General features: G+C 39.6%; 2 protein-coding genes across 2 annotated transcripts; both read left to right on the forward strand.

Annotated features, from left to right (window-relative positions):
• The first annotated feature begins 1,037 nt into the window (after positions 1-1,037).
• On the forward strand, positions 1,038-12,319 carry gpr146 (G protein-coupled receptor 146). Its single transcript, XM_062438033.1, has 2 exons — positions 1,038-1,267; positions 7,051-12,319. Exon 2 carries the CDS (start codon positions 7,090-7,092, stop codon positions 8,089-8,091), a length of 1,002 nt encoding a protein of 333 aa, XP_062294017.1. The 5' UTR covers positions 1,038-1,267; positions 7,051-7,089; the 3' UTR covers positions 8,092-12,319.
• Positions 12,320-20,565: 8,246 nt separating this feature from the next.
• gper1 (G protein-coupled estrogen receptor 1) lies at positions 20,566-21,644 on the forward strand. Its single transcript, XM_062438032.1, has one exon. It carries the CDS (start codon positions 20,580-20,582, stop codon positions 21,642-21,644), a length of 1,065 nt encoding a protein of 354 aa, XP_062294016.1. The 5' UTR covers positions 20,566-20,579.
• Positions 21,645-24,789: the final 3,145 nt, after the last annotated feature.

Genomic DNA, 24,789 nt, shown 5'->3' on the forward strand with positions numbered 1-24,789 from the left:
TGCATGATTGAATGGATTTATCCCCATTCAAGTTAGTCAGAGGGCTAAGCCGAAAGTCATCTCGGCTTAACCCTCTGACTCGGTTAGAAGTCTCTAGTGAACATGTGCAGCGTGTGCAGTATGTCGACAGGAAGTTGCTTTTTTGGCTTCATGCACTAATCGATTTATAAGTGCTGGATATGGAGCCACCACTCAGCCTTGCAGCCAAATTTTCCCAAATTCTTTGGGCCAAACAGGAACGATACTGAGATAGTTTCTCATTGTTTTGAATTAATACGTCATTGTTTTGAGATAATAAGTCATTATTTTTTAGATATTTTCTCATTATTTTTTAGATATTTTCTCATTATTTTGAGTTACTAAGTCATTATTTTTGAGATTGTTTCTCATTATCTTGAGTTATTAGGTCATATTGTGAGATACTAAGTCATTATCTTGAGTTACTAAGTAATTTTGAGAAAGTTTCTCATTATTTTGAGATACTAAGTCATTATTTTGAGTTACTAAGTCATTATTTTGAAATAGTTTCTCATTATCTTGAGATAGTTTCTTATTATCTTAATGTAACTAAGTCATTATTTTTGAGATAGTTTTTCATTATCTTGAGATACTAAGTCATTATTTTGAGATTGGGTACTAAGTCATTATCTTGAGTTACTGAGTCATTATTTTGAGATACTAAGTCATTATCTTGAGTTTACTGAGTCATTATTTTGTTTCTCAGTATAATGACTAATATGTTTTTTCATCACATTGGCTGAAATGGGCATTAGTTTCAGTCTTAGTTTTCGTTAACTATAATAACCCTGATGCTCACGTAATTCAATGTTTTTCACCCTAATCGGCCTCCCATATTTTCCCCTCGCTCTCCCTCGCACCCCACCTCCCGGTCCTCCGTCCAATCAGAGCCTCACGACCGGAGATCAGCAGCAGCAGAGGGGAGCGAGGAGGCAGTGGGGGAGGGTCACGTGTGTACACACTGCAGGGCTCAGCAGCACTCCAGCAGTAGTAAAGTCTGCTACGGACTGCCCCTTTTCAGAACAAGCCTCGTCCGAAAAGTTGATAGATGAATCCCGACTTTACCGAAATGCAGGAAAAACGATTTCTTTGACTATTTTTTTTTTTTTTTAGGATTTATGAGCCGGAGCGCGTATTTTTAGGGATATTTGTTTGTGAAATGAAACGACCGAGAAATGCCAGTGGAAATGCTTCATCCAAACTCAATGCCTCCGTAGGTTTGTCACCGAGCCAAATCTATACGTTTCTGGTGAGTTTTCGTCTCTTTTTCTGTTATTATCCCGCTTCATTAATGTGATGAGTTTGCCTTGTTTTTTTTTACTTGAGGGGGGGGGGGAAAAAGTGAAGTGAGGATGGCTCGATGCGATTGTGAATAGCCTCAGTTTTTTTGTTTTTTTTTGCAATACCGTAGAAATGGTAGAATAATAGGTGAAGCCGTGACAGTTATCCATGCTTTGATCTGTGCAGTCAAGTGTGATGGAGAAACACATTGTCGGGCGAATAAAATAGACCCCAGCACCATCAGTCTGTTTTCTTACTGTTATTCAGCTGTGGCTCCATAGTCTTAACAGCGCGTTTATTTTTGGAAAACAACACCTGAAGATGTTTCTCACGGGATCAGCTTTCTCATGTGCTGAGGAGGGGGAAAAAGTTAGTATCAGTTTAAAGGTAGATCAGAGGGTGTCTTAAGGCTTCAAAAGCATTATAAACGTGTAGCAATAAAGTTATATCAGACTTCCATTTGCATGAATGATTGCTATATCTTGTTGACATGACATCTCCCATTGAGACCTAATGGGATGTCACAGTGAGTCTGTTTATTTAACCAAATGTAACATTTGTAACTCACAGACTGCAGGATAAAAATGAAGCCTTGCTTATTGGCTTAGTACATCTACCGATATAGGCTGTTTCACTCCATCCCAAGCCTTCAATAAGTAACTACTTATTTATTTATTTTTAACATATGTACAGCCTAGTGATGTTGAAACATTCAGTTAATACAATATTTTAAACTACTTAAAGCAAGATATCAATGTTAGATTCGTATAATGAGTAAATATATGAATATATTAGTAGTTCAGTTATTTTTTATATAATGATTTCAACACTTTAGGACATTTTTGTTTTGATATATGATATTCCCCATTTATGGTCATAATACTCATGATGCACCAAATGTAATTATTCAGACTGTGGCTATTAAAGATGATGCATCTATTATAGTATGGGAAATGGCAATACTAATATGCTATTAATAGTATTTAGATGATCACCTGACCGCATTTTGGAGGCTGAGTGAAAGCTGCACTTTGACAAACTATAGTTCTGTGTCAGATTAGTCTCACTGCTCCCCAAATTAAATGCTTCTTGAGATTTAGGCTTTGCACTTGTTGTCGTCAACTTCCATCCATGTGACCAAAGGGGACATGGGCGTGTGTGCCATGGCTTAATGGCGGTAAGCCTGCTTTGTGCTGACCATTGAACTCTGACTCAGTTGATGCCTGTGACAGTTGCCCAGAAGGAAGCTAAGAAAGTGATTGAGACTGTGTGACCTGTGCTTGACCACTTCTTTACGACACTAGAACTTGAGACGAGGACACTTTTTTTTTTTTTTCCAGAAAGCGGATGTGACATTGTTCCAACACCGTCTGTGCATTCAGCAGTGAGTCAGTTATATCATCAACATTTGGTGCCTCTCAGTTTTCCTATGAATACCAAAGATTTATAGATTAACAGATTAACAAAGGACGGTAGTAAGGTAGATAACTGATCTGCATGTACATCTGAAGCTTACAAGGAATTCATTCAAAAACAAGCTGTGTCACCTTGACTTTAGCGCTATGACTCAATTCTGAGTGAAATGATAATGATGTGGGGGAAATAATAATAATGATAAAAATGTATAAACAATGTTATAAAACCTTTCCATGGAAATGGAGTCAAAGGCAATTATTTTAATCACCTCTGAGAGCTTAGTCATTTTGATTAGCCAAATGTTATGCAGCATTTTCATACACCTGAAGTAAGATTCCTCATTAATACTCCGAATAAACGGGCTCCTTTCTGAATATAATCGGCAGCTGAGAAAATCACTAGAACCAGGAGAGATTTAGGGACTTTCTTAAATGATTCATTTGCATCATAACAAACACTCGGAAGCAGTGTGGTAGTTTATGAGGGCTGTTCTTTAGAATTAAACACCAATGAATGCTGGTAATGTACGTGCATCAAATGTCATTGTGTTACACTGTTGCGCAGTCACAACATTTGTAAATGTGAGCCCCGTAATCTTATTTTCTTTCTGTAGTATTTTCCTGGTGCTGCTCCACCGCACGTCGCTGCAGACACGAGCAGTGAATCATGTGACATCACTCTTTACTTTCTGAGAAGGGCCTGTAAATTCCAGTAAGGATATATGAGGGGTGTGGGCCCACTATGTCACACTACTCCCATCAGCCCGCAAGATCTGTCTTCAAAACGCTGAGACGTCAAGCACGTGGGCGTCACTGTTAGGGGATCGTGTTTGGTGGGGCTGGAGCACACACTGAAGCAGGGCCTCCCCCTCTGGGAACATTTAACTTAACCATTTTTGACAGGGAGTAGTGCAAAAAGTTCAGACTGGGCTTAACGACGTCTATGACTGCACTCCAACACTTTTCCTCATCCTCTTACCACAAGAGGATATAAATGCTTACTTATCTATGTTGTTTTGTTTTGGTTGATGTTAATCTATGGAGTGGGGACAGACTATCAGTATGCTTTCTTTCCTGGTTTTATTCTCTCATATGCAGGCTTTTAGTAACTGGAATTAGTTGATTTTGTTATAATTATAAATATCTGGGTAATTAATGCAGGTGTCAGTACAAGTGTGACAGAGCAATAAGACCACATATGTTTGAGTGGGCAGCTCTTGAAAACACCGTAAGGAAGACTTTAATAGACAACCCAACAAGATAGAAGTAACCATAAGCATGAATGTGTTGTCAGTGACAGCCATGCTTGGCCTGCGGATAACAATTCATATAATAATGATTCAATAATTAATTATTTCTTAGACAAAGATTTTTTTACTAATGTACTCATAATTTAGTCACTAAAATGTTGCAAATGCCCATTAGAGGTTATTACCACACAAACCCAAGCACTTAAATTACTTACTCAGTGTGGAGAAGCTCAAATCTTTGCATTAGAGACCGTATAATCATTATTATACCAGACAAACAACAGACATTACCCTTAAAAACGAGTGACATTAACCACAAATTCATATGTCTGTATGAGGTTGCAGTGTCTCCAAATGTGGAGTGTTTTTTCCCCCAGCTGAATGGAAAACTAGACATTACATTATCATGGGCTGCTGGTAAAATGTGCAAAGCTAAAAGGCAATTACTTTCTCAACACCAAAGTTGTAGTTTGCCCAGACTGAATTGATGCAGGCGGTGCAAAGCTGTCAGTTGTTGCTCGCAAGTTTAATATGAAAAGCCTGATTTTGAAAAGTATTTCATATTGGCTGTTGCAACTGAATGTATTTTTCCTTCTTTGCAGTTACTTGCAGGGTAAGCAGAGGGAACCATAACATTTTAGCTGTCATTTACTACTATATTAGTGAAATAAGAGGGGGGCATCACTCCAAGTAGGTAAATGTAGGAAATCCCAAAGTTTCCAGTGTTTATCTTTAGTCCAGTGTGCTTTAAAACACATTGGAGTTAGTTTCCATTCTTACTTTTATCTTTGTTTTGTCACCATTATGGTTTTGTGTCACATCCAAGTCAATGTAGGAGACAACATTTCTTTCCTACAACTCATATTCTTTGAGTTAATTCAGTCATGGCGAATACATTTTCCTCTTCTTATAACTTAGGTCATCATTTCTGTAAACTTGTTTTCAAACTGTTGAACAGTGATTGAATATAACAACCTGTGACGCCTTCTTTTATGTAGTTTTAGGGTTAAGGGTAGGTTACTATGCAGCTAGCGGAAGCTGCCAAGTTAGCCAAGGTGGTAATGAAAGGGAGGCAAAAATGTCTGTATACAGCAGGTGCTAATGAATGGGGACTGGCAGCCACAATGCCGGATGCTCTCTGTAATAATCACCAACTTCTCCTGAAGTCATTTAAAGTGATGAAAGGTTGTTGAGCATGTGAGGGGTGAACAAACGTCAGCGCTTCCAATTTACAAGAAATCCAGATAAGAGAACATCATTTATGGGAGGGGACCGCAACTAATTACGTACTTCTATCGAGGCCTGCCCTTGTAAATGAGTCACCTAGCTGCTGGTGTTAGACAGCTGTGTTTACGAGAAGGCTGACCAGTGCTCTTGTCTTGGTGAAAGCAGTTTTCTTTTCGTAAAGAGTAACTCTACACTTTCTTCCTCCTGATCCTGTTCCACTCCAGCTCTGAGCTCCAGCCTCCACTACAGTCTCATTACAGCCAATTGGAGTAGTATAGAGGAGGGACTGATCTCTCGTGTGTGTACGTACGTCTGTGTCTGAGGCTTAAGGCCAAAACAGCCCCTCTGTAGTGGAGTTACGCAAGTGAACGGAAGAATGGTTCCCCTTTACTGGCATTGTTACTCATCCTCTGAAAACAAAACTGCCTTCCTGCAATTTATTCCAGAGTATTTTCACGCAAGAAGTTTTTTTCAGATATTGCTGCACACATGTACTCTCTCTTCAGCGAGTGAATATTTTCAAAGCAGTTATGGGAAACAGTCTGACGTATAAAATAAATGACAGTGAACTTGTGTGACTGCAAGCCTGTGATATCCTTATGATCTTCCTTTTCCTTGTCCAAAGCTATTTGAATAATTTATTTAAAATGACCTGAGTTAATAATGCAAGGAAGCATTACATAAGTGTTTTAAAATGTTGCAGCCCCGTCAGGCTTGATCCCAAATGCTCCCGACATACGCCTGGTCATTTTCTTTAACCTTGCCCTGAACTCCAACCCCACGACTCAGTCCTCACAGACCCTTCACCACAGCCTGCTTCACATTTCACTCCTTATAAATCTACTCATCACCATGCGCCAAACCACAAGTCAACACGGCAGTAACCTGAACAGGTTGTGCATGTGCTTCAGTCAGAGCAGTAGCGCCAAAGTAGTCTGTTAAGTGTCAGGCTCCAAAATGCTATTCTTTATCTGGCTGCTTGACCATGTGAAAAGCACAAGGGCAGCTCTGCACAGGCAGCAATGCCCCTGCATGTGACTGTGACACAAAAAGAGAGAGAGAGAGAGAGAAGTAGAGCAAGACAGAAAAAAGCCTGCTGAGGCGTCAAACAAATGCAGTTTTGTATTCAGGAACAACAGCTCTGGTCTGTGTGGCTCTCAAGGAAGAGAAATTGTGGGTTTTGAGGCTGAGCTAGCAAATGAAACATATTGTGAGGCGTTCGTATTCAGCCAGTCAAATGCGGTGGAGTGAAATTAACAGTGTTACCCCAGGGCATAATAGCAGTGCCGTGGCTGATGTGTTGGTGTGTCAAGGCCTTGCTTGCTCCTCTAGCGAGCACATAAACTAATAAGAGAAAGATTTGTAATTTTCTGCTCATCAAAATAGAACGCCTTACGTAATACCATAATATCCAACTTAATATCAATAGAATTTGTTAGCTTTAGGGTCGTGACTCATCATCTCTATTATATTATGTTAAAATTGTAATAAGAGGCTTGATATAATTTGACAATTCCAACTTCATCTCTATTGTCTGTTAGGAGAAATTTGTCTTCGCCGCCAGGCAAAATACAAAAGACACACAGACGTGAACATAAAATATATGACTCAAATGTCCACTACAGAAGCTCACAAAATTAACATTTCATTTTGGTTACATAACATTATCATATTGCTGATTTGTTTCTCTTTTTCCACATGGTTGTAAATGCTGAATTATAGTATCATATTAGAGATGCAATGATAACAATACTGCTATCAGATATTTCTAATTACAATATTACTGGTAACTACTGACAACTGTGACATTTCTGATCAGTGCTGTAATTAACTTCTTTCTCTCAACTCTCTGCCTGCAGTCGACCTGTTGAGAGTGCTTGACCTGTGTGAGCCCAGAGATGTGGATCTGCATGGTTTACAATGAGACGGACACCAACGTGGACTTCCGGCTCTGCCAGGACTTTGGCCTCATCCTGTCAGTCTTCTCCCTCATCTACCTCCTGGTGTGCTTTCCATTGGGGCTGTGCTACAATGCGCTGCTGGTCGTGGTCAACCTCTCGAACAAGGTGTCTATGACCATGCCGGATGTCTATTTCGTCAACATGGCCATAGCGGGCCTTGTGCTCAACCTGGTGGCGCCGGTGGAGCTGCTGAGCTCCACCTTCACCCGCTGGCATGCGTGGGAGTATAACAACGAGGTCTACATCACTCTGCTCATCCTCTTCAACATCTCATCTCTGGTGATCATGTACTCCACCACGCTTCTCAGTCTGGACTACTATATAGAGCGGGCGTTGCCTCGTACATACATGTCCAGTGTGTATAACACCAAACATGTGTGTGGATTCATCTGGGGCGGCGCTGTGCTCACCAGCTTCTCTTCTTTGCTGTTCTATGTGTGCAACCACATCTCCACCAAGATGGTTGAGTGCTCCAAAATGCAGAACAAAGAGGCAGCAGACGCCATCATGATGTTTATCGGCTACGTGGTTCCAGCTGTGGCTGTTCTTTACGCCTTTGTGCTCATTTTGCGCATAAGGAAGGAATCCACACCTCTGGATCAGGACTCAGCTCGCTTGGACCCTTCTATTCACAGACTACTGCTAGCTTCAGTCTGTGTGCAATTTGTACTGTGGACTCCATACTACATGACCCTGTTGGTACACACTATAGCTGGTACACCAGGGTACAGTAGCTACATACATTACTTCCCTACCTATTACTTCTTGAGATGTGTGTCTAAACTGCTGGCTTTCTCTAGCAGCTTTGCGATGCCTCTCATGTACAGGCAGATGAACAAAAACTTCTCCAACAAGCTTCAGCGGCTGCTCAGGAGGCTGCACTGCAGAGACCAGTCCTGCCCCCATGAACGCTCAACAGTGCAGCAAGTGGTGACGTGAGATCCCCCCCTGGGAGATCACAGAGGCACCTCCCACTCCCCCTTTTCAACCTCTTGGCCTAGCCGGTACTTTACTCCCCCTACAGAGCCAGTATCTGACAGGGCTTCCTCGCTGCTCTGGACTGTGTTAAGAGACTGTGTTAACTGTGGAATTTCCTGTCACCCTCCAGAACTTGATCTGATATATTCAGTCCTGCAGTGAGGGGACAACCCAAGCAAAAACCACTAAGTGCTGTTATTTTTTATTTTTTTTGTCACCAAGTGAAGCTCTCCACTAAGACACTTGGGCCTCCAGTTTGAGGGCAGTAAATTGCCACAATCAGCCGAGTTTCCCACAGACGCTAACACAATCTCCTGTTCGTAAAGCGACTCCCAAACACTGTACCATTGCAGTGGGCAAATTTGATCAGTGCATGACTACCTAAATTTCACTGTAAAGTCACAATATGCTAATATATGTAATTTATGTCCCTACAAGAACAATTTACAAGTGTTGTACTGGTAATGAAATCTTGAAAAGTGACAGAATATAAGATGATTTTACGAATGTTTCCCTCAAGCGTAATGCTTTCCACAACACACGTGCAGTGAAAACCCTAAAACCCTGCACTGATGGATGGTAGCTGGTATATCAACAAAAAAAAACCCACAACAGCTAATTAACTTGCTCTCTGTGTCAAAATAGTAAACCAACATTTTGTGATCCCAGAGAAAATCACTGTTCACTGCCCTTAAATTAGAGGCCTCGATCACTTGAATGAGAGGACAGCTCAGCCTTTTCAAAACTGAGCTGTCCTCTTTTACTTAGATATATTGAGAGTGATTCCTCATTATCAAAGTAAATATTCATCACATTTTACAGGTGGAGTACAATATTCACTGTCTCTTATTGTAGTCCATCGGAAGCTATTTTTATTCTGATACCAGTACTACCCTGTAGCTAGAAGTAGGTGCTGGTATGTAGAGGTGTTCACGTTTCACTTTTCTAGCTTGAGTTTTGAGGTTTTTATCCACTCGAAGGCATATAGAGATTGCTTTTGCATATGTCAAGTCAAGCACCACAGCGAATCAATAATCATAATAATACCTAGTGATAAAATCTATATACTGTACATCCACACCAGTTTCCAGTCACACACAGCTACATTAATACGCTTATATCAAGCTTATATTCAGGGTTCAATCATAACCGGTTTACCTCTTGTGATCTCTGCTGAAATCACCTGTTAACCACAGACAGTTCAAGTCATTAAGAGTCAGCTCATGAATTTGGGCTGAGAACATTCACCTCAGCCCAGTATGTGATTTGTTAAGCTATATTTTGCTACTGCAGGAAATATACATGCCTCACATAGAGTCAGTGAAGTCCACACAGGGTCACTGACAGGGCCCTGAGGAGGTTGCAGGCACATTCCCAAAATTGTATGAGTGCCAGAGTGTTTTGGAGGTTTTGTCTAGTGGGAATATGAAGCCTGGTTGAATTACTTCAGAGGCTCCATCAGAAACCTTCACAACAGAGCTCAAAAATAGCACCACCCACCAGCAAAAAATAAACAATGGTAATCTATTGACTAGCTAATAAATTTGAACATTCGCTACCCATTTGACCAAAATGTTAAGCGTGCTTTACAAAGGCTAGCCAACCAACCACCTGCAAACAGAAGTTTAAACTGTAATGCTGCTCAGATGCAGTAAGGTAATCTGCACATTATTGGCAAAGCTGCTTTGATTTCTTGCCTGCCACTGAAAAATACACTATAAGTGAAAATTGAGCAGACCATTTTAATCCCAGATACAAATTGAAAGTAAAGACATGTCGTTCTTGCATGAGGTCTGTTGCATCACTGCATTCGTTTTAGTTTTTATTATTTTTCTGAACGAGAAGGCCAGTTTTTGAATCATCCTGTGAACAGATACACCAGCGAGGTGGGGCATTCACTTGAAAAGAAATAGAGGGTGGGGGGGGGGGGCACTCATGGTTTTATCCCACTCATAGACCATAAAACATAGCTATACATGTTTGCATCTTGAAATAAATAAATAATTATAATTTCAAAGCTGACCTGCTTTAAAAAAGTGTGCTTGACTTTCACTGTGACGTATAAAGGATTGCCAGATATACTAACACAGATTTGATGCTTTTCATACATATATGCAATTTGTATTAGGATTTTAACATAGTATCACACGTGCATAATGTATTTTCAAACCACTCATGCATTAGAGATATTTTGTGTCTATGATTGAGGTATGAAACGGTGTCCAACACTTTAATTTTCCCTGCACAGCCCCCATCCTCGTTATGTGTATCTACAATCAATCAGTGGGAAGTACTGTTTATTTTCAACTGAGGCTGTGTTTACATTATGACCTACAATACATGCTGGCCCATTTAAAAAAAAAAAAAAAAAACACGGTCTATGTATCGTGGCACAGTTAATCATTATTTGAACTCAGTTCAAAGTTCTTTATGGTTACTGTTCATTTAGGATTGGACAGCAAACAGTAGTGCATGGTCTGATGATAAGTGTTTTGAATCAAAGCTTCTGACGCACTGATGGAGGAAATTTAAGCAGATTTTTGAACGTGATGTGTCTGTTTTCAGCCCCAAATTGGTGCGCTATATATTGTGCCCATATTAATTTTTTACCAAAAGTCCAACTAGTGAGGAGAATTGAATTGTTCCCAGTTTTCTGATTCCTTGAACATTTTGCCATCCATATCCAGATAGAAATAAAGTGTCCATGATGTAGTGACTGAGTGATAAACCAAAGGAGAAGTAAGCTCTGCAGTCAAGCTCAGATTTTCCTTCCAGGAATCAGATGTAGTTGAAAGACAGTTGTCAATACCCATTCAAACATTTAGGATCGCTTTTAAAGAACAGTAAGAAAATTATTTTACATTATTCTCTTCAACTTCACTTTCACTTTCAAGCTTAATCTGAGTAATTATGGGGAGTTTCCATAGTTGAGCAATTTTAAAGATTTCCCGTTGGATAGCAGTCCTTACCAGATATTTTCCATTAATGCCCATTTATTTCATGAAAGCATATTCAACTCAAAGGCACTCAGAGAGCAGAAATATCTGCCAAGGTGGCACAAAACTCAGAATTTTTCTTATTTTGATAATAGATCATGTTTACAGGATATCAGTTTCCCTCTGAATCTGAAACTGCCGAACTACACAAAGTGGATGACAATCATGTGAGTTATGGCCTTTTAACTTATAAAAAACATATTGTTGCAGCGCCACATGTAGGCAAAATACCATCAGGTTTTGCAAGATTGCTCAGATTTGATATGTATATGTGTCATCAAATTTGTTTGCACAATATGTTCAAGAAACGAGATTTATGTGGAATTGGCCTCAACCACAAGAATGCAGCAAGTAAGAAAAAACACAAAATTCCTGAGCCATCTAAGTATGTGCCAATGTTTATTGAATATGGGATGAAAGTGTTTGAAGAGAGGATGAAAAATGTGTTTTGTAAAACATTTAAAATGGAAAAAGACAATCTTTTTGGCTAATAAATATCAACCAATAAATCTATGGGGAAATTTAACTTCTTCACCTCACAGTTTAGGAGTTTTGAGCAGATATGTGAAGTAGTGGGAGGCCAAATTTCCAAATTTAATTAAAAATCCATTTAAGGCATGTTAAAAATATTTTTGCTCATGTAACAGATGGAACCTAAAACTAAATCTTTGGCAGAGCAATCCCCAAATATGGACTTGACTGCACAATGTACACAACTGGCAGATGAAGCTTGATCAAAGTGTCTCAAAAAATCACACATAACTCAGACGACTGCTCAAGTCTGAGTTTGGTTTGTTGTTTCAGAGGGGCGTGCACATCACATCAGTATGAAGAAATTTGAGTAATAATCACTGAGTTCAGTTTAATTGCTGAAACAGACAAAGTGTAAAAACACCCTCAGAGTTCTCCTGTGTCCAGTGTATGCAGATGCATTTTTAGCTATTTGAACGGCAAAACCTCAAAAAAAAAATCCAGATGAATCCACTTTCAGATGTGATGCTTATGTGACTGTGTATACAAGTGTATATGTATGATACAAAATGATGTGTATATATTGTGAGTGAGAGAATTCCCAGAAGATTTCATGCTCTTTCAAAAATACAGTATTATTTTCTGAGAGATATATTTAGTTTCTGTAATTGATTTACTCCACTGTCAACTGAGTCAAAAACTGAATAAACAGTAAACTAACATGGATGATGCATCTCTTTCTTATCCTGACGATTTATAACAACACTTATCATATGGGGCGGCTTTGGCTCAGGAGGTCGAGTGGGTTTTCCACTAATCCTCCGGTCCACAAGTGTCCTTGGGAAAGAAACTGAACCCCAAATTGTGTGTGAGTGCTTGTCTGAAAGAGCATCAGATTAGATTCTGATTATCAGGTTGATACTTTGTCATCAGTGAATGAATGTTGACATGTAGTTTAAAGTGCTTTGAGTGGTCAGAAGACTAGAAAGGGTCTTTATAAATGTTGAAACTATTTATAATTGAAAGACTGGTATAATTAATGCTAATCATCATTGTGCTTGCAGGGCCTCACAATAAATTGACCAGACATGATCAGTTTCAGGAGGTCAGTCAAAACAATCGGTGCTTTGTCCCCAAAAATGTTGCTTGAAACAGTAAAATACTTGTGAAAGATTGGCTGCTTAACTGATTAAAGAAGTTTGGTTTGATTTTATCTACAAATCCAGCTCTTCAACCCTCAAATATGATCAGGTTAGGGCTATGGGCAAGTTGTTAAGGCCCATAGCCTTAACAACTTGCGAGTGTGAAGAAGGATGCCACAGCTTCACTCCTGTCACACCACACAAACTGGGGGAAATAACAGCATTCCTGGCATAGAGAAAATTGTATTGTCTTCTGTGGGTCTAGTCCAACACTGCTGCCATTCTCAGTGAGAAAGAATGTTGTGTAGGCTACGTCTGATAACAATGTACACTGAGCAATGTGCGACTGCCTGCAAAGAGGAAGTGATACAAAAAAACAACCTGAAATGCAGGAAGCTAGCAGAGGTGAGATGATGAGGTGATGGATTACACCATCACAGTCTTTATAGTAAAATGGGTTCAAATTAAATCTCAACAGAGTAGTAAGGTGCCATATTGCAGGGAGGAGTAACGCCTACTACACTTCTCATTTCTTATAGTCAGACCCAGTAACAATAACAACATGAGATTGCACAACACTGTATGCATTCACAACACTGAAGAGCCAAAACACAAAGCCAAACAAAAGAGCTCCAGCAGGAGGAGGTCTCAAATTATATGGACTACATCTGGAAATGATATGATAATGGAGTGAATTGAACACGGTTGTCATGGTTGCCGTTTCCCCCTCTGAGGACTGGAGTTTCATGGGGTTTTCACTTGCCTCTGTTAGCTTAAACAAAGATCACAAACCATCAGTCAACAAGTGTAGTTACCATCTGTATTTATGTGTTACAGTAAAAGACAATAAGCTAATTACGCATGGGGATTTTATGTTTCTTATATGAAACACAGCTGAAGAAACATCAATGTCAGACATCATTATTGCCTGCATCCAGATCTTTGAATCTGCCCTCTTCACTTAGTCGAATTGATGGAAATGGATTGTAACGAGTTGACAGTTCAGTCTGATACTAGGCATTAGCCTGTAGTCACGCTTTCTATGTAATCCTCAATGCACTGATCACAAAAGCCAAATTTTACTACAAGTTAAACTTAAGATGCCAACTGTTTTTTATCACTGCATTTACATTCACTTCGCAGACGCCTTCATCCAAACTAAACAACGTACAAAGGAGGTAAAATCCAAGGTACAGTAGATCAAAAAACTGACACAAATGCCGCAAGATTACAGGCACATGGCATAAGACATAATACTAAAGAGATAGATTGAGAAGAGGCAGTGAGAGAAAGAGCATATTAGCTAGATGAGTATAGGTAATATCCAACCAGGTAAGTCTTCGAGCTAGTAAAAGCAACCAATATACCAGTTAGTAGTTCCAGCACCTCTAAAGCTGAAAATAGCACATTATATCTACTTTGCTTGTTTGTTGTACAAAAACATAAGTGTAAAATTACAATGTTTGACTATTTCTCTGCATAGATAGATAGATAGATAGATAGATAGATAGATAGATAGATAGATAGATAGATAGATAGATAGATAGATAGATAGATAGATAGATAGATAGATAGATAGATAGATAGATAGATAGATAGATAGACTAAGTGAACCATGTGTAACAGATTTAATTGTTTTCCGCAGGTTGCATTGAATCAAAGCGTAGCAGGAAAAGCTCTTAACTGAACAAGCATCTGTCTGGGAATGAAGTAACGCTGACCTAGCACTGCGTTTTTAATGTGCTACATTAGTCTTAATGTTGTTTTTCTCCTTTAAAGGTTCTGCCAGACCAAAAGTATGAGGGTCAACTTCAGTCGCACATAACAGCTTCGAGCATCAGACCACCTATGTAGTCGGAACATTTGGCTTGTGGCTTTAAATGTTTTATTTGGCTGTCAACCAGATTTCACACAAAAACTGTAGGACCGCCGATGTTTTTCTTATTGTGGACTGTACAATATAAAGACGAGAACAAGATGAGACAGGTTACAGTTAGAATTGTAGAAAAGAGTGTCGGAAGGGGGCAGCAGTAGGATAACCAATAACCTACCACCAGTAGGAGAGTGAAAGTGTCAGACCCCAAGGGCTGGAGCAATACTTCTGTAACTAAACGAACAATGAACAAGAAATCGAAAAGAATAGGTCGGGGATTTGGGGAGCACACACAGGGCCAAGAACAAGGAGAATGATTGAATGCAAAGAACAAGATCAAATAGAATAGATCACGTGTTGCAATCCCAGACTGGCTTTGATCCTAACTTCTGATTTAAACGCGAGTAATAAAACAGCCTGGACCAATCGTTGTCCTGTATCTAGAACATTTTTCCTGCAATTGGTTAAGAGCATAATTCAGCTAGATGTATGTTCAGATGTGGCTGATGCTGTCCTTGACATACTTTGAAAGTTACTACCATAATTAATCCCACAGAAGAGAGCAAAGACTTCAGGAAGGAACCTTCATCTTTGACCCACCACACCACTTTAGGTCTTGAGAGACAAGTGGAACAGGGCAGATGCTTGAAAAACAATCCACCATTCCTCCCCCTGCCAATCTTGTTCTGTGCTTTTCCTCTTCAGAAAGGAGAGTGAAGAATTTTCTTTTTCTTTTTTTCTTTTTTAAATACACTAACAATAAAATCCCAGCATCAGCTAAATATCAAACACAACCCTGGAAGCGCTGCAGAGGAGCTGGGTTGTGCAGGATGTTCCATTCAGAGGTTGTGGTTGTGGCTGTGGGAGATGTTGGATGGAGCCAGCAGCACATCAGATCGGTAAGTGGAGGCAGATGAGGCTGTTGTACCCTCCCTCCTTCTAGACCTCCCACTTTCACTCCCCCCGACCACCAGCAGTTAAATCTCCGCAACTTCCCATTAACAACATTGGTAATGCTGTCTTGTTCATTAGATGTCACTACGAAGTATTGTTGTTCTTTCTTTCATGGTAAATCTCTCTTTCATACAAGAAAACAATACAAGAGTTATTATAATTATATGTTTTCACAGCTATGGAAAGATTTCTTGGTTAATATTATTATACAAAACAGAAACCAAAGCATTCAATTGATTTTTTTTTACCATATAACTGAATTATGTGTGACATGGATAATATTGTCTAAGTTTCAGATAACAAAATTCAGCAGGTTGCCCTCACCTGTTAGCGTATTCTTAGTGCAGAAAATCACTTTCATAAACCACCCTCTTTATCACATCAGTCATGCATCTGATTCCTGCTTAGTTTGTGCTTGTGATATTCATATTTTCTCCATCTTTCCATCTTGCCAGACATTATTCACCGTTTATGCCAGTAGGCCACCCAGTGGACATACATTGGGAGTGCATCCTCGCACAAAACCCTCAGCAAATGAATCCAGTTGGAAAGGTCTCACAAAAGCAATGGTTTAAGCGAAATCTCCCAAGTGATCATAAAAAGGCGAAATCTGAAGGCAGGAAATGAAAAGCTTACTTTTTTCAGCCATGTAAATGACAGACATTAAGCAGAACAACCAGTCCCTATAAATAAGTTTGCTGCAACAGGCGTCACCATTTCTTCAAATGTTTCACATCACCCTTTTACCTCACACATCATTTCAGGGATTATTATCACACTCAAGAACGTTCTTCTGCGAACTGGTTTTTGGAGGAACATTTTCCAGATGAAACTCACTGTTTATTTAACATTATCTTCCCTAAGTTCATCGGTTCCTTCCTTGGCAGTGCTTCATAATCTGGAGAAATCCTAGAATTAGTCAGTGTCACACCTACTATATTAAACCTTTTTGGTGTCTTTAGGTACAGTACGGTTACAACATAGGCTATGCACCAAGAGTGCTCTCTACTGGGCTTCGAACAGTGATATCACACATAAGGTTTGTTTCTCTGTATGTCAAAGATATGTCTTTGTTCAAAGGTAGAACAAATACAGCCAATTATACCTGCTCTGCTTAGGGGCTGTGTTTGGGTAATGCTCAAAAAGCCATATTAAGGGAAATATTTTTCATCCTCCCCCTCTTCCCTTCCCTGTATGGCCGTATCAAGCATATTTACAGTAGACTGACCTCTACATCCCACTCTGCCCTCATCTGTGTGAAGTCATGTGGAATGAATAACGGAGAATTCAGGTGGCTGAGAGAAAAATTACACACATTGTGCTTTCTGTATGACCTCTCAGACTTTCTGTTCTCTTATTTCTTCATCTCAGCTGCTAAATTGGCTTTCTATCATGACTAAAATCCTCTACTTCACAGAAACAGTTCTCTGCTGTCTCTTCTCTTATCAAAAAACCCAAAACAGAGCAATGAAGCAGCTAACAGCCTTACTGCCAAGCCCACAAACAAGACTGAGCAGAAACAAGGCATCAACGTATGATTTGCAAGCTAGCACAAGCAGCAGATAGGCTGTTTCGTTCATTGGAAACTGTGACACTCACCATCTCAGCTGCTGATATAATCAAATGATTATTGATGATTATTCATCAAAAGAAATTTTCCAAAGCAACATGATTGGTCTGTTGGCAGGTGAGTTAGCTCAGTAGAGCAAACCAATGTGCAGGGCATTGACAGTTGCCTGTTCTTTTTTAATTCACCACCCCCTGTAAATCCAAAACTGTATCTTGCCATGAACTCTGTCCACCTCTACGTCCAAGCTAAACATCTTTATTGAGGTATCTACTGAACTGTCACTTCTTGTCCTCACTAGACCTGCTTCAACTGCGGATATGAACTCACCCAACTGGCTCTCTGTTGTCGTATCATATTCAAAGCTCTGGAGCTGGTGCCCAGGACTGCCAAAAGAGTTGCAACCCCACACCTCCAGGCAATGATCCTGCCTTTGGCCTTGACTCTTCTCCGTCTGACTGTCCATGGATGAAATGATCTTCCACCACCTTGTGAAGACCTCATTGTCACATGCTGTCTTTTGGAGCAAACTGAGAAATCATGTCATCATAAAATGCCTTTTGTTTTCTTCCAATCTTGTGTCCTCTGCATCCATTTAAGTCTTAAAATTCTTGTTATTACACACCTGTATTCTCAATGATTTCATCTTATTTTAAAAGAGGATTCCACCCATTCAAGCAACATTAAGCCCATAATGAGGAAAACATGTCAGAAAGCCACATCTCATCTCTACTGAGCAATTTAGAAACAATGAAAGTTATTTCCCCTACCCGCTTGACATCATTGTGCTGGATATTGATTAATAATGACAGTATCAATTAAATCAATTGCTTAATCTTAAATTATATAATTTTACATATATACTTTAGTGGGATACGCTCTGCTCATATCTACAGTATAGCAGATGGTTATCGTATGTCTGCAGTTATTGCAAGCATCTGCAGTTAATGCAACCCGGCTGTCAAAGAGACACCACATCAAACAGGTCTCCATAGTCACAGTTTAAGCACTTACATAGATTAGTCCAAATTATGTTAATGTTACTCCTCCTTTTTGCTCCCAGGAGCGAGGAGTCTGTTCTGTGTCCACCTTATTGAGAGTGATGGCTCCCAGTCAGGGGGAATATTTTAAGCCTTATCTGAATGTAATTGTAATATTGAAGAGGAACATAAAAGGAGCAAAGATCAGTGTCTTATGTTGTGTTTGGGAATCAATAGTTGATACAAAACAGGAGGTAAGCAATTTTTTTTGTCATGTGCAGCATGTTTACACGACCCTTAAGACTAAAAGCTGGACCACCCAGGTGAACAAATACTGCAAAAAATATATAAGTGGTTTCCATAACAACACAACCTGGTCAAGGCAAACGCCACACTGTATTTATTTGCTATCTAAACTTTCCCTTGTGTTAAAATCAGCACTCAGTCAATTTAGTTCCTGGATCTTTTCAGATGCTCAGTGGACACCTGGAATCACATACTCAGGGATAAGAGGAAAGACACAGAGGAAAGGGAATCTGATGAAGCATGGTGACAAACCATGGGTGACAGATCTTCTCTTGCCTTTCTGTCTCTCCCACCCTCCTCTCCTCTCCAGACAGGGTTGGGCCAAACAGCAGGTGGTGCAGAAGAGAAGCCCGGACATGGGATTTACAAATCTCTGGCTCTCTGACTTCTGCACAGGACAAGCATGGAGGAGCAACAAATCCCAAATTTTAAAAAGTAAGTGTGGTTTTTGATCACCACATCTTTGTTACTATTGCTGATTATTGTAGAGCGCTTTATGTGCTATATATTAATTCTAAATAGTATATTTAAAGAACAGGACATTTTGCAGTTAAATTATATGCGATACACTAATTATACAGTAATTTTCAGTCACTATGTTGGCTGTTCAATTTCATTATATGTTGGGCATTCCCTCATGTGAAGTGAATCCAATTGCATAATGCTGTGTATATTATGTCATCAAGTAGCTCTTTATCTTGCTCCATTAAATGTCTGGGGTGGCTGATTGTGTTGCCTTTACATAATCTCAGGTCTGCCGATCAAAACATGCTCCGAACAGAAGAACTGTCTCTAAAAGTCTTTCAGTCTGTTTCAAAACATCCTTGGGGTATTCCCTCAGGAATCAGAAATAAACTTGGATGAGTTTGGATCGGTCATAAAACTAATTTAGCTAATTCCTTTTATGGAATTAGGTATGGAATTTACAAGATTTTGTACTCTCCATAAAACCTACTATGAAGGAGGAAGGAAAGTCTGTATGCTGCTCATGCTCTGATATTGATAATTTATTGGAGAGTATGGTTTAAGGAGAGATGTGCTGAATTACTACTGTGAAGTACTGCTTATAATAATGCATTAATATTGCAGAGTGTTTCCTCTGATGTAAATACAACCCTAGGGGCTGTGAATATTTGCTAAAGGTCATGCCAAACAAAGGTTTGCCAAACATAACACGGCCTCTTTATCACTTGGGGAAAGTCTGTGATTTTGGGCCTGAAAATGGAAAAAGGCAGTCACTATGGTGTTATACACATATATAGATATATCACAAAACCTGAGAGTGAGTGTGTCATCTGGAGCCATCAAAACACACACTGAGACAGAGAGGTTGACACAGACGTTTGTTAAATTTTAATGACACATATTTTTTCATTTCACCAATTAATAGTCAGCATGTCTGGACAGACTGGTTGGAGTAGGCTCAGACTGGCTGAGGATTTTAAAGGGGGATTTCAATGCATCTGTTTAAGCTAGAAGCTTGAATTTTAACATGCTTACTTTGTTGTCTACCATCCATTTCAGACCCCTTAAAAACGTCCACTCACCAAATGGGCTTATGACATTTCCATATCTGATATTGAAAAGGGAGTTTTTGTTAATATGTAAAAACAGCACTGTGCTGCTTCAGTATTTTAATTGTGCACTTAAGATTGCTGTTGTTCCAGGTCTTTGCACCTAATTGTCTTCCATGTTCTGATTTTTTTTTCTTCTCTCCACTCCACAGCTCGGGTGTCACAGTAATAGCGTCTCTGGCTGAGGCTCACTGAATAAAGATGCACATGGACTTGGAGAGACAAAGCAGCACTCAAATCAGATGACTCAAAAGAGGAGAAAGAAAAGCCACCCTCTAATCTCAGGTCCACAGTTTGAAGTGGACGATGTGAGTCATCAGATTACAAAGGCCAAAGGCGATTTTAAGACATGGAAGTGCTTCTGTTTTATATCTGGAATCTATTGGTAGATGAACCTTGATGTCAACATGGAGTCAAAACTACCATAAACATATCTACTCACCTGACTTCTGTCAGCATGCCAACACAGTATAGATGATTCCCCCTTTAAAGAGACATAAGTGGGAACTAACACGGTTTAATGATGTAGCAGCTACAGGTGACTTGCATGGTGCCTATGATTCAAAACAGTTCAACTACAGTAAGTATGGAAGTGCAGACAACATCTTTGTACTGGATATATGTTAACAGCACAGAACAACTGAACACTTCATATGAGTACAACACTACGGATTTGACTGAAAACTCAGACAAATACCAATCTTACATTATTGGTCTCTTCCTGTCCTGCCTGTACACCATCCTCCTCTTTCCAATTGGATTTATTGGTAACATCTTAATCCTGGTAGTGAACTTGAACCACAGAGAGAAGATGACCATCCCCGACCTGTACTTTGTTAACCTGGCTGTGGCTGACCTCATCCTGGTGGCCGATTCCCTCATTGAGGTCTTCAATCTGAATGAGAAGTATTACGACTACGCTGTCCTTTGCACCTTCATGTCTCTTTTCCTGCAGGTAAACATGTACAGCAGCATCTTTTTTCTCACATGGATGAGCTTTGACCGGTACATTGCATTGGCAAGCTCAATGAGCAGCAGCCCACTGAGGACTATGCAGCATGCCAAGCTCAGCTGTGGCCTCATCTGGATGGCTTCTATCCTGGCCACTCTCCTTCCCTTCACCATTGTGCAGACCCAGCACAGGGGTGAGGTGCACTTCTGCTTTGCCAACGTCTTTGAGATTCAGTGGCTGGAGGTAACCATTGGCTTTTTGGTGCCCTTTTCCATCATTGGTCTATGCTACTCCCTGATTGGGCGCATCCTCATGAGGTCCCAAAAGCACCGTGGATTGTGGCCACGGCGGCAGAAAGCTCTGCGCATGATCGTGGTGGTGGTTCTGGTGTTCTTCATCTGCTGGCTGCCAGAGAACGTTTTCATCAGCATCCAGCTGCTGCAGGGCACAGCTGACCCATCGCAGAGGACTGCTACCACCCTGTGGCATGACTACCCACTCACAGGCCACATTGTTAACCTGGCAGCTTTCTCCAACAGCTGCCTCAACCCCATTATCTACAGCTTTTTAGGAGAAACCTTCAGGGACAAGCTGCGTCTCTTCATTAAGCAGAAAGCCAGCTGGTCAGTAGTCAACCGCTTCTGCCGCAACCACCTCGATTTACGCCTCCCTGTCAGGAGCGAAGTGTCAGAGGTGTGACAGCAAAGAAAAGGGACAACTGTTGAGAACGAGCCCAAAAATTTTACTATTCTTAATATCAAAGTGATATGTCACCTAGTGTGAAATATTACCTCAGCTTTCTTCAGCTGTTTAGCTTCGCATCATAGCTGTGCCAGTGTCTCAATTAACATGTTCACTTTCTGAACAAAAATACTAAAGCACCAAGAATGTACACTCAAAGGTTGGAAGTAACTTAATATGAGTATTAGTAGATTACAAATTCACATACAGTACTTAAACGTTATTTTCACCCGACGTTGGATTGTTTACCTCATGTGTATTTGGTGTTATTTCTTCACAGAGTTACATGGGTGGCAATGCAAGCAACAAATGCAAATGAGATGTCAGCATATAAAGTTGAGATACAGCAAATGGGCAAAGGTAACTGATAAATAGATGAGTCTCAGAAGAGCTTCTGTGTGAGATAGATAATGATGGGGGAAAAAATCATTGTGTCTATAAAACAAATCTTAAAGAATGTGTTCAGACTAAAAAAATGTGTAAAATTAAATTAAGCTATCTGTTTCAGATAGGAACAGGAAGGATCACGTCAGGTAAAATCTACATTACATGTACATATCAAGCAGTTAAGCAACATCAGAAAATGAAACAACAGTTAAGGACATCACAGTTGGGCAATAAAATAGAGGACACTACAGGGAGCATTGACTTGCCTTTTACTGTCCCTGTCTAAATATTACTGTACCCCTTGCTTTGTGCTTCTCAGCTAATCTGTTTTATTTTCTTCTGTTGAAAGTCAGCCTTATGTACAGCTTAATATTCATTGGACAATGCAAACAAATGTTCACAAATTTGTTTTATTTTTTAGAAATGAATAAATTGATACACTTTTTCCAGGAATAAGAATGTTTCTGATTCAAATCAACAAATGTGTTTCTTAGATTTCAAAGAGCAAACAGCCTTTAAAAAAACAATCTTGTTCATGTCTTCAAATGGAATGAATAAAGGGTTATTTAGTTACACCCTTTATTTTTGCCTTATATTGAATGTATTTAACAGTCAACCCACTGCCGGGGTAGGTCAAAACATATAAGATACATCTTTTATGGGATTGATTTTCTAAATCTGGTGGTAGAGCTCAGTATTTATATCATAGCAAATGTAGGATTCAGTGAGTGCTCAGTTCAAAGATGGCTTCGATTATTACCCTATCTGTCATTTCCTGTTATTGTGACGTTAAAGCAAAGAGGCAGGTGTTGTTTTGCCAGGAGAAGATGAGACTGGGTAAACACATCATTCTGTGTCGACCACAAAACGCATCTTCAATCTTTTATTCGTGCCCGTCTTTAACATACATTACACTGATGAACGATAATGACCAACACTTGGAAAATTAATGGGCTTTTGTAACAAACAAATTTTCTATCAAAACATACTTCATCTACAGATTTTTATACCAGAGTCATTACTTGTCACTTGACTTGTGGATCCTCTTTAACTATATTATCACTTACTACCTGATACAATGTTTGTCAGAACAGACAAACATTGACGACAGGGTAATGTAAAACAGATTACCAGGCTACACAGGTGCAGCTTAGAAATTTTGAATTGTATCCCACTAGAGGCTTGATAGCAGAGGTACCATGATAACCTGTCATAATGTGTCATGGCCTCTTTGTTTGTTGATCCGCCAGAGCAAACATTTTGAAGTCTGCGTTGTTTTCTGTCATCTACATAATATGAAACATAACATAGATTGCGGACTATTCTCTCTGTTATTTGCATTTTTGCCAAAACAAACAATGCATGTGTAACAGCTTCAAAACATTATGTGGAAGAGGCAGATGGCTATATCATATTGCACTGGCAATAAGCATAGAGGAAATGCTTTCATATAGAGAATGAAGATTGCACAAGAGTATATCAAATGCGTGTATTGCCAGCCTGTAGTGCGCCTGTGCTGTGTTTGTACATCAGGCAGCCAGAGATAATGGCCTGACTGGGAAAAACAGGAGTCCAAACCACAAACTGTTATTCCAGCTGTAACAGTCCCAGTAGCCTGGGAAAGGAGCGCTGAGGATTGTTTGAACCATTGTTTATTAGAGGTCTGCAAAAATGCAAAACTTGTTGTGCTAACATGAAACTACAGATTCAATTGTATGAAATTTCCTCTACATGATTCTTTGTTTTGTATTTTGACTGTGCAGATAAATATTCAGCATGTTTTGTTATTCACAATTTTGTCTGTGAAAAAACAAAACAAATACAGGTTGAGTGCGAATCTCATACTGTAGATTTGTGTATTGTATGCGGCTGTAAACAACACATGAACTGGCTCTGTCAAAAGCCACAGAGGGCACCAAGACAGGAAGACAGGCAAGTAATAATGCAATGAATGCTGTCAAGTTCATTGATATAAACAAGCAACACTGAGACACCAGAGCCAAGACCCTCTAAGTACAACCCTGAGGGAGAGGCAAAGGATCATCTTTACATCACACATACAAGCACACACATAGAAGACGCTGTGAGAAGGGGTTGACAGCGGACTGTGTGTACAGCTGAGACTACTGAGTAAGGTTAAAGGTTTGTGGTGGCTGACGTCACAGAAAGGAAAAAGGGTGTGACTTTTCCCCTTGCTTACAGTCATCATACTTCCTCTGAATGATGCTGGATTACACAGCAAAAATCCATCTGATAATAGACTATAAACAACTGCTTTAGGCTATTCTTCTACAATAATGGGATGCTCATTCCAAACGGGGTTCACACAGCCAAATGATGTAACGGATGTAATCTACAGATAAATAAACAAAAGCATGTTTACTGCCAAAAGTGCATGAAAAAGTTGTTGGCAAATTGATGGGTTTATTAGGTGCAAAATATGTTAAAATGATCAGTTTCTGTCCAGAGGTCTTGATTCAACAATAATAACAATATTTTCTCAGTCTCAAGGTAGTGCTGGTTTTGTATTGTATTGCGTAATATGATTAGACATTTCTAATATTTTGTCCCTCATGCATTAACGAGGATGGACAAAAAACTAGAAATATCTCTCCATTTACAGTCAAAGTTAAATCAACACCTCTCTGACACAGTGTCAACCAAAAACAAACATGATAACTTAAAGAAATTAAAATGTATTGCAGTGTGACTGTAT

The sequence above is a fragment of the Scomber scombrus genome, chromosome 18 (genome assembly GCF_963691925.1).
Source record: "Scomber scombrus chromosome 18, fScoSco1.1, whole genome shotgun sequence".
Classification (NCBI taxonomy): Eukaryota; Metazoa; Chordata; class Actinopteri; order Scombriformes; family Scombridae; genus Scomber; species Scomber scombrus.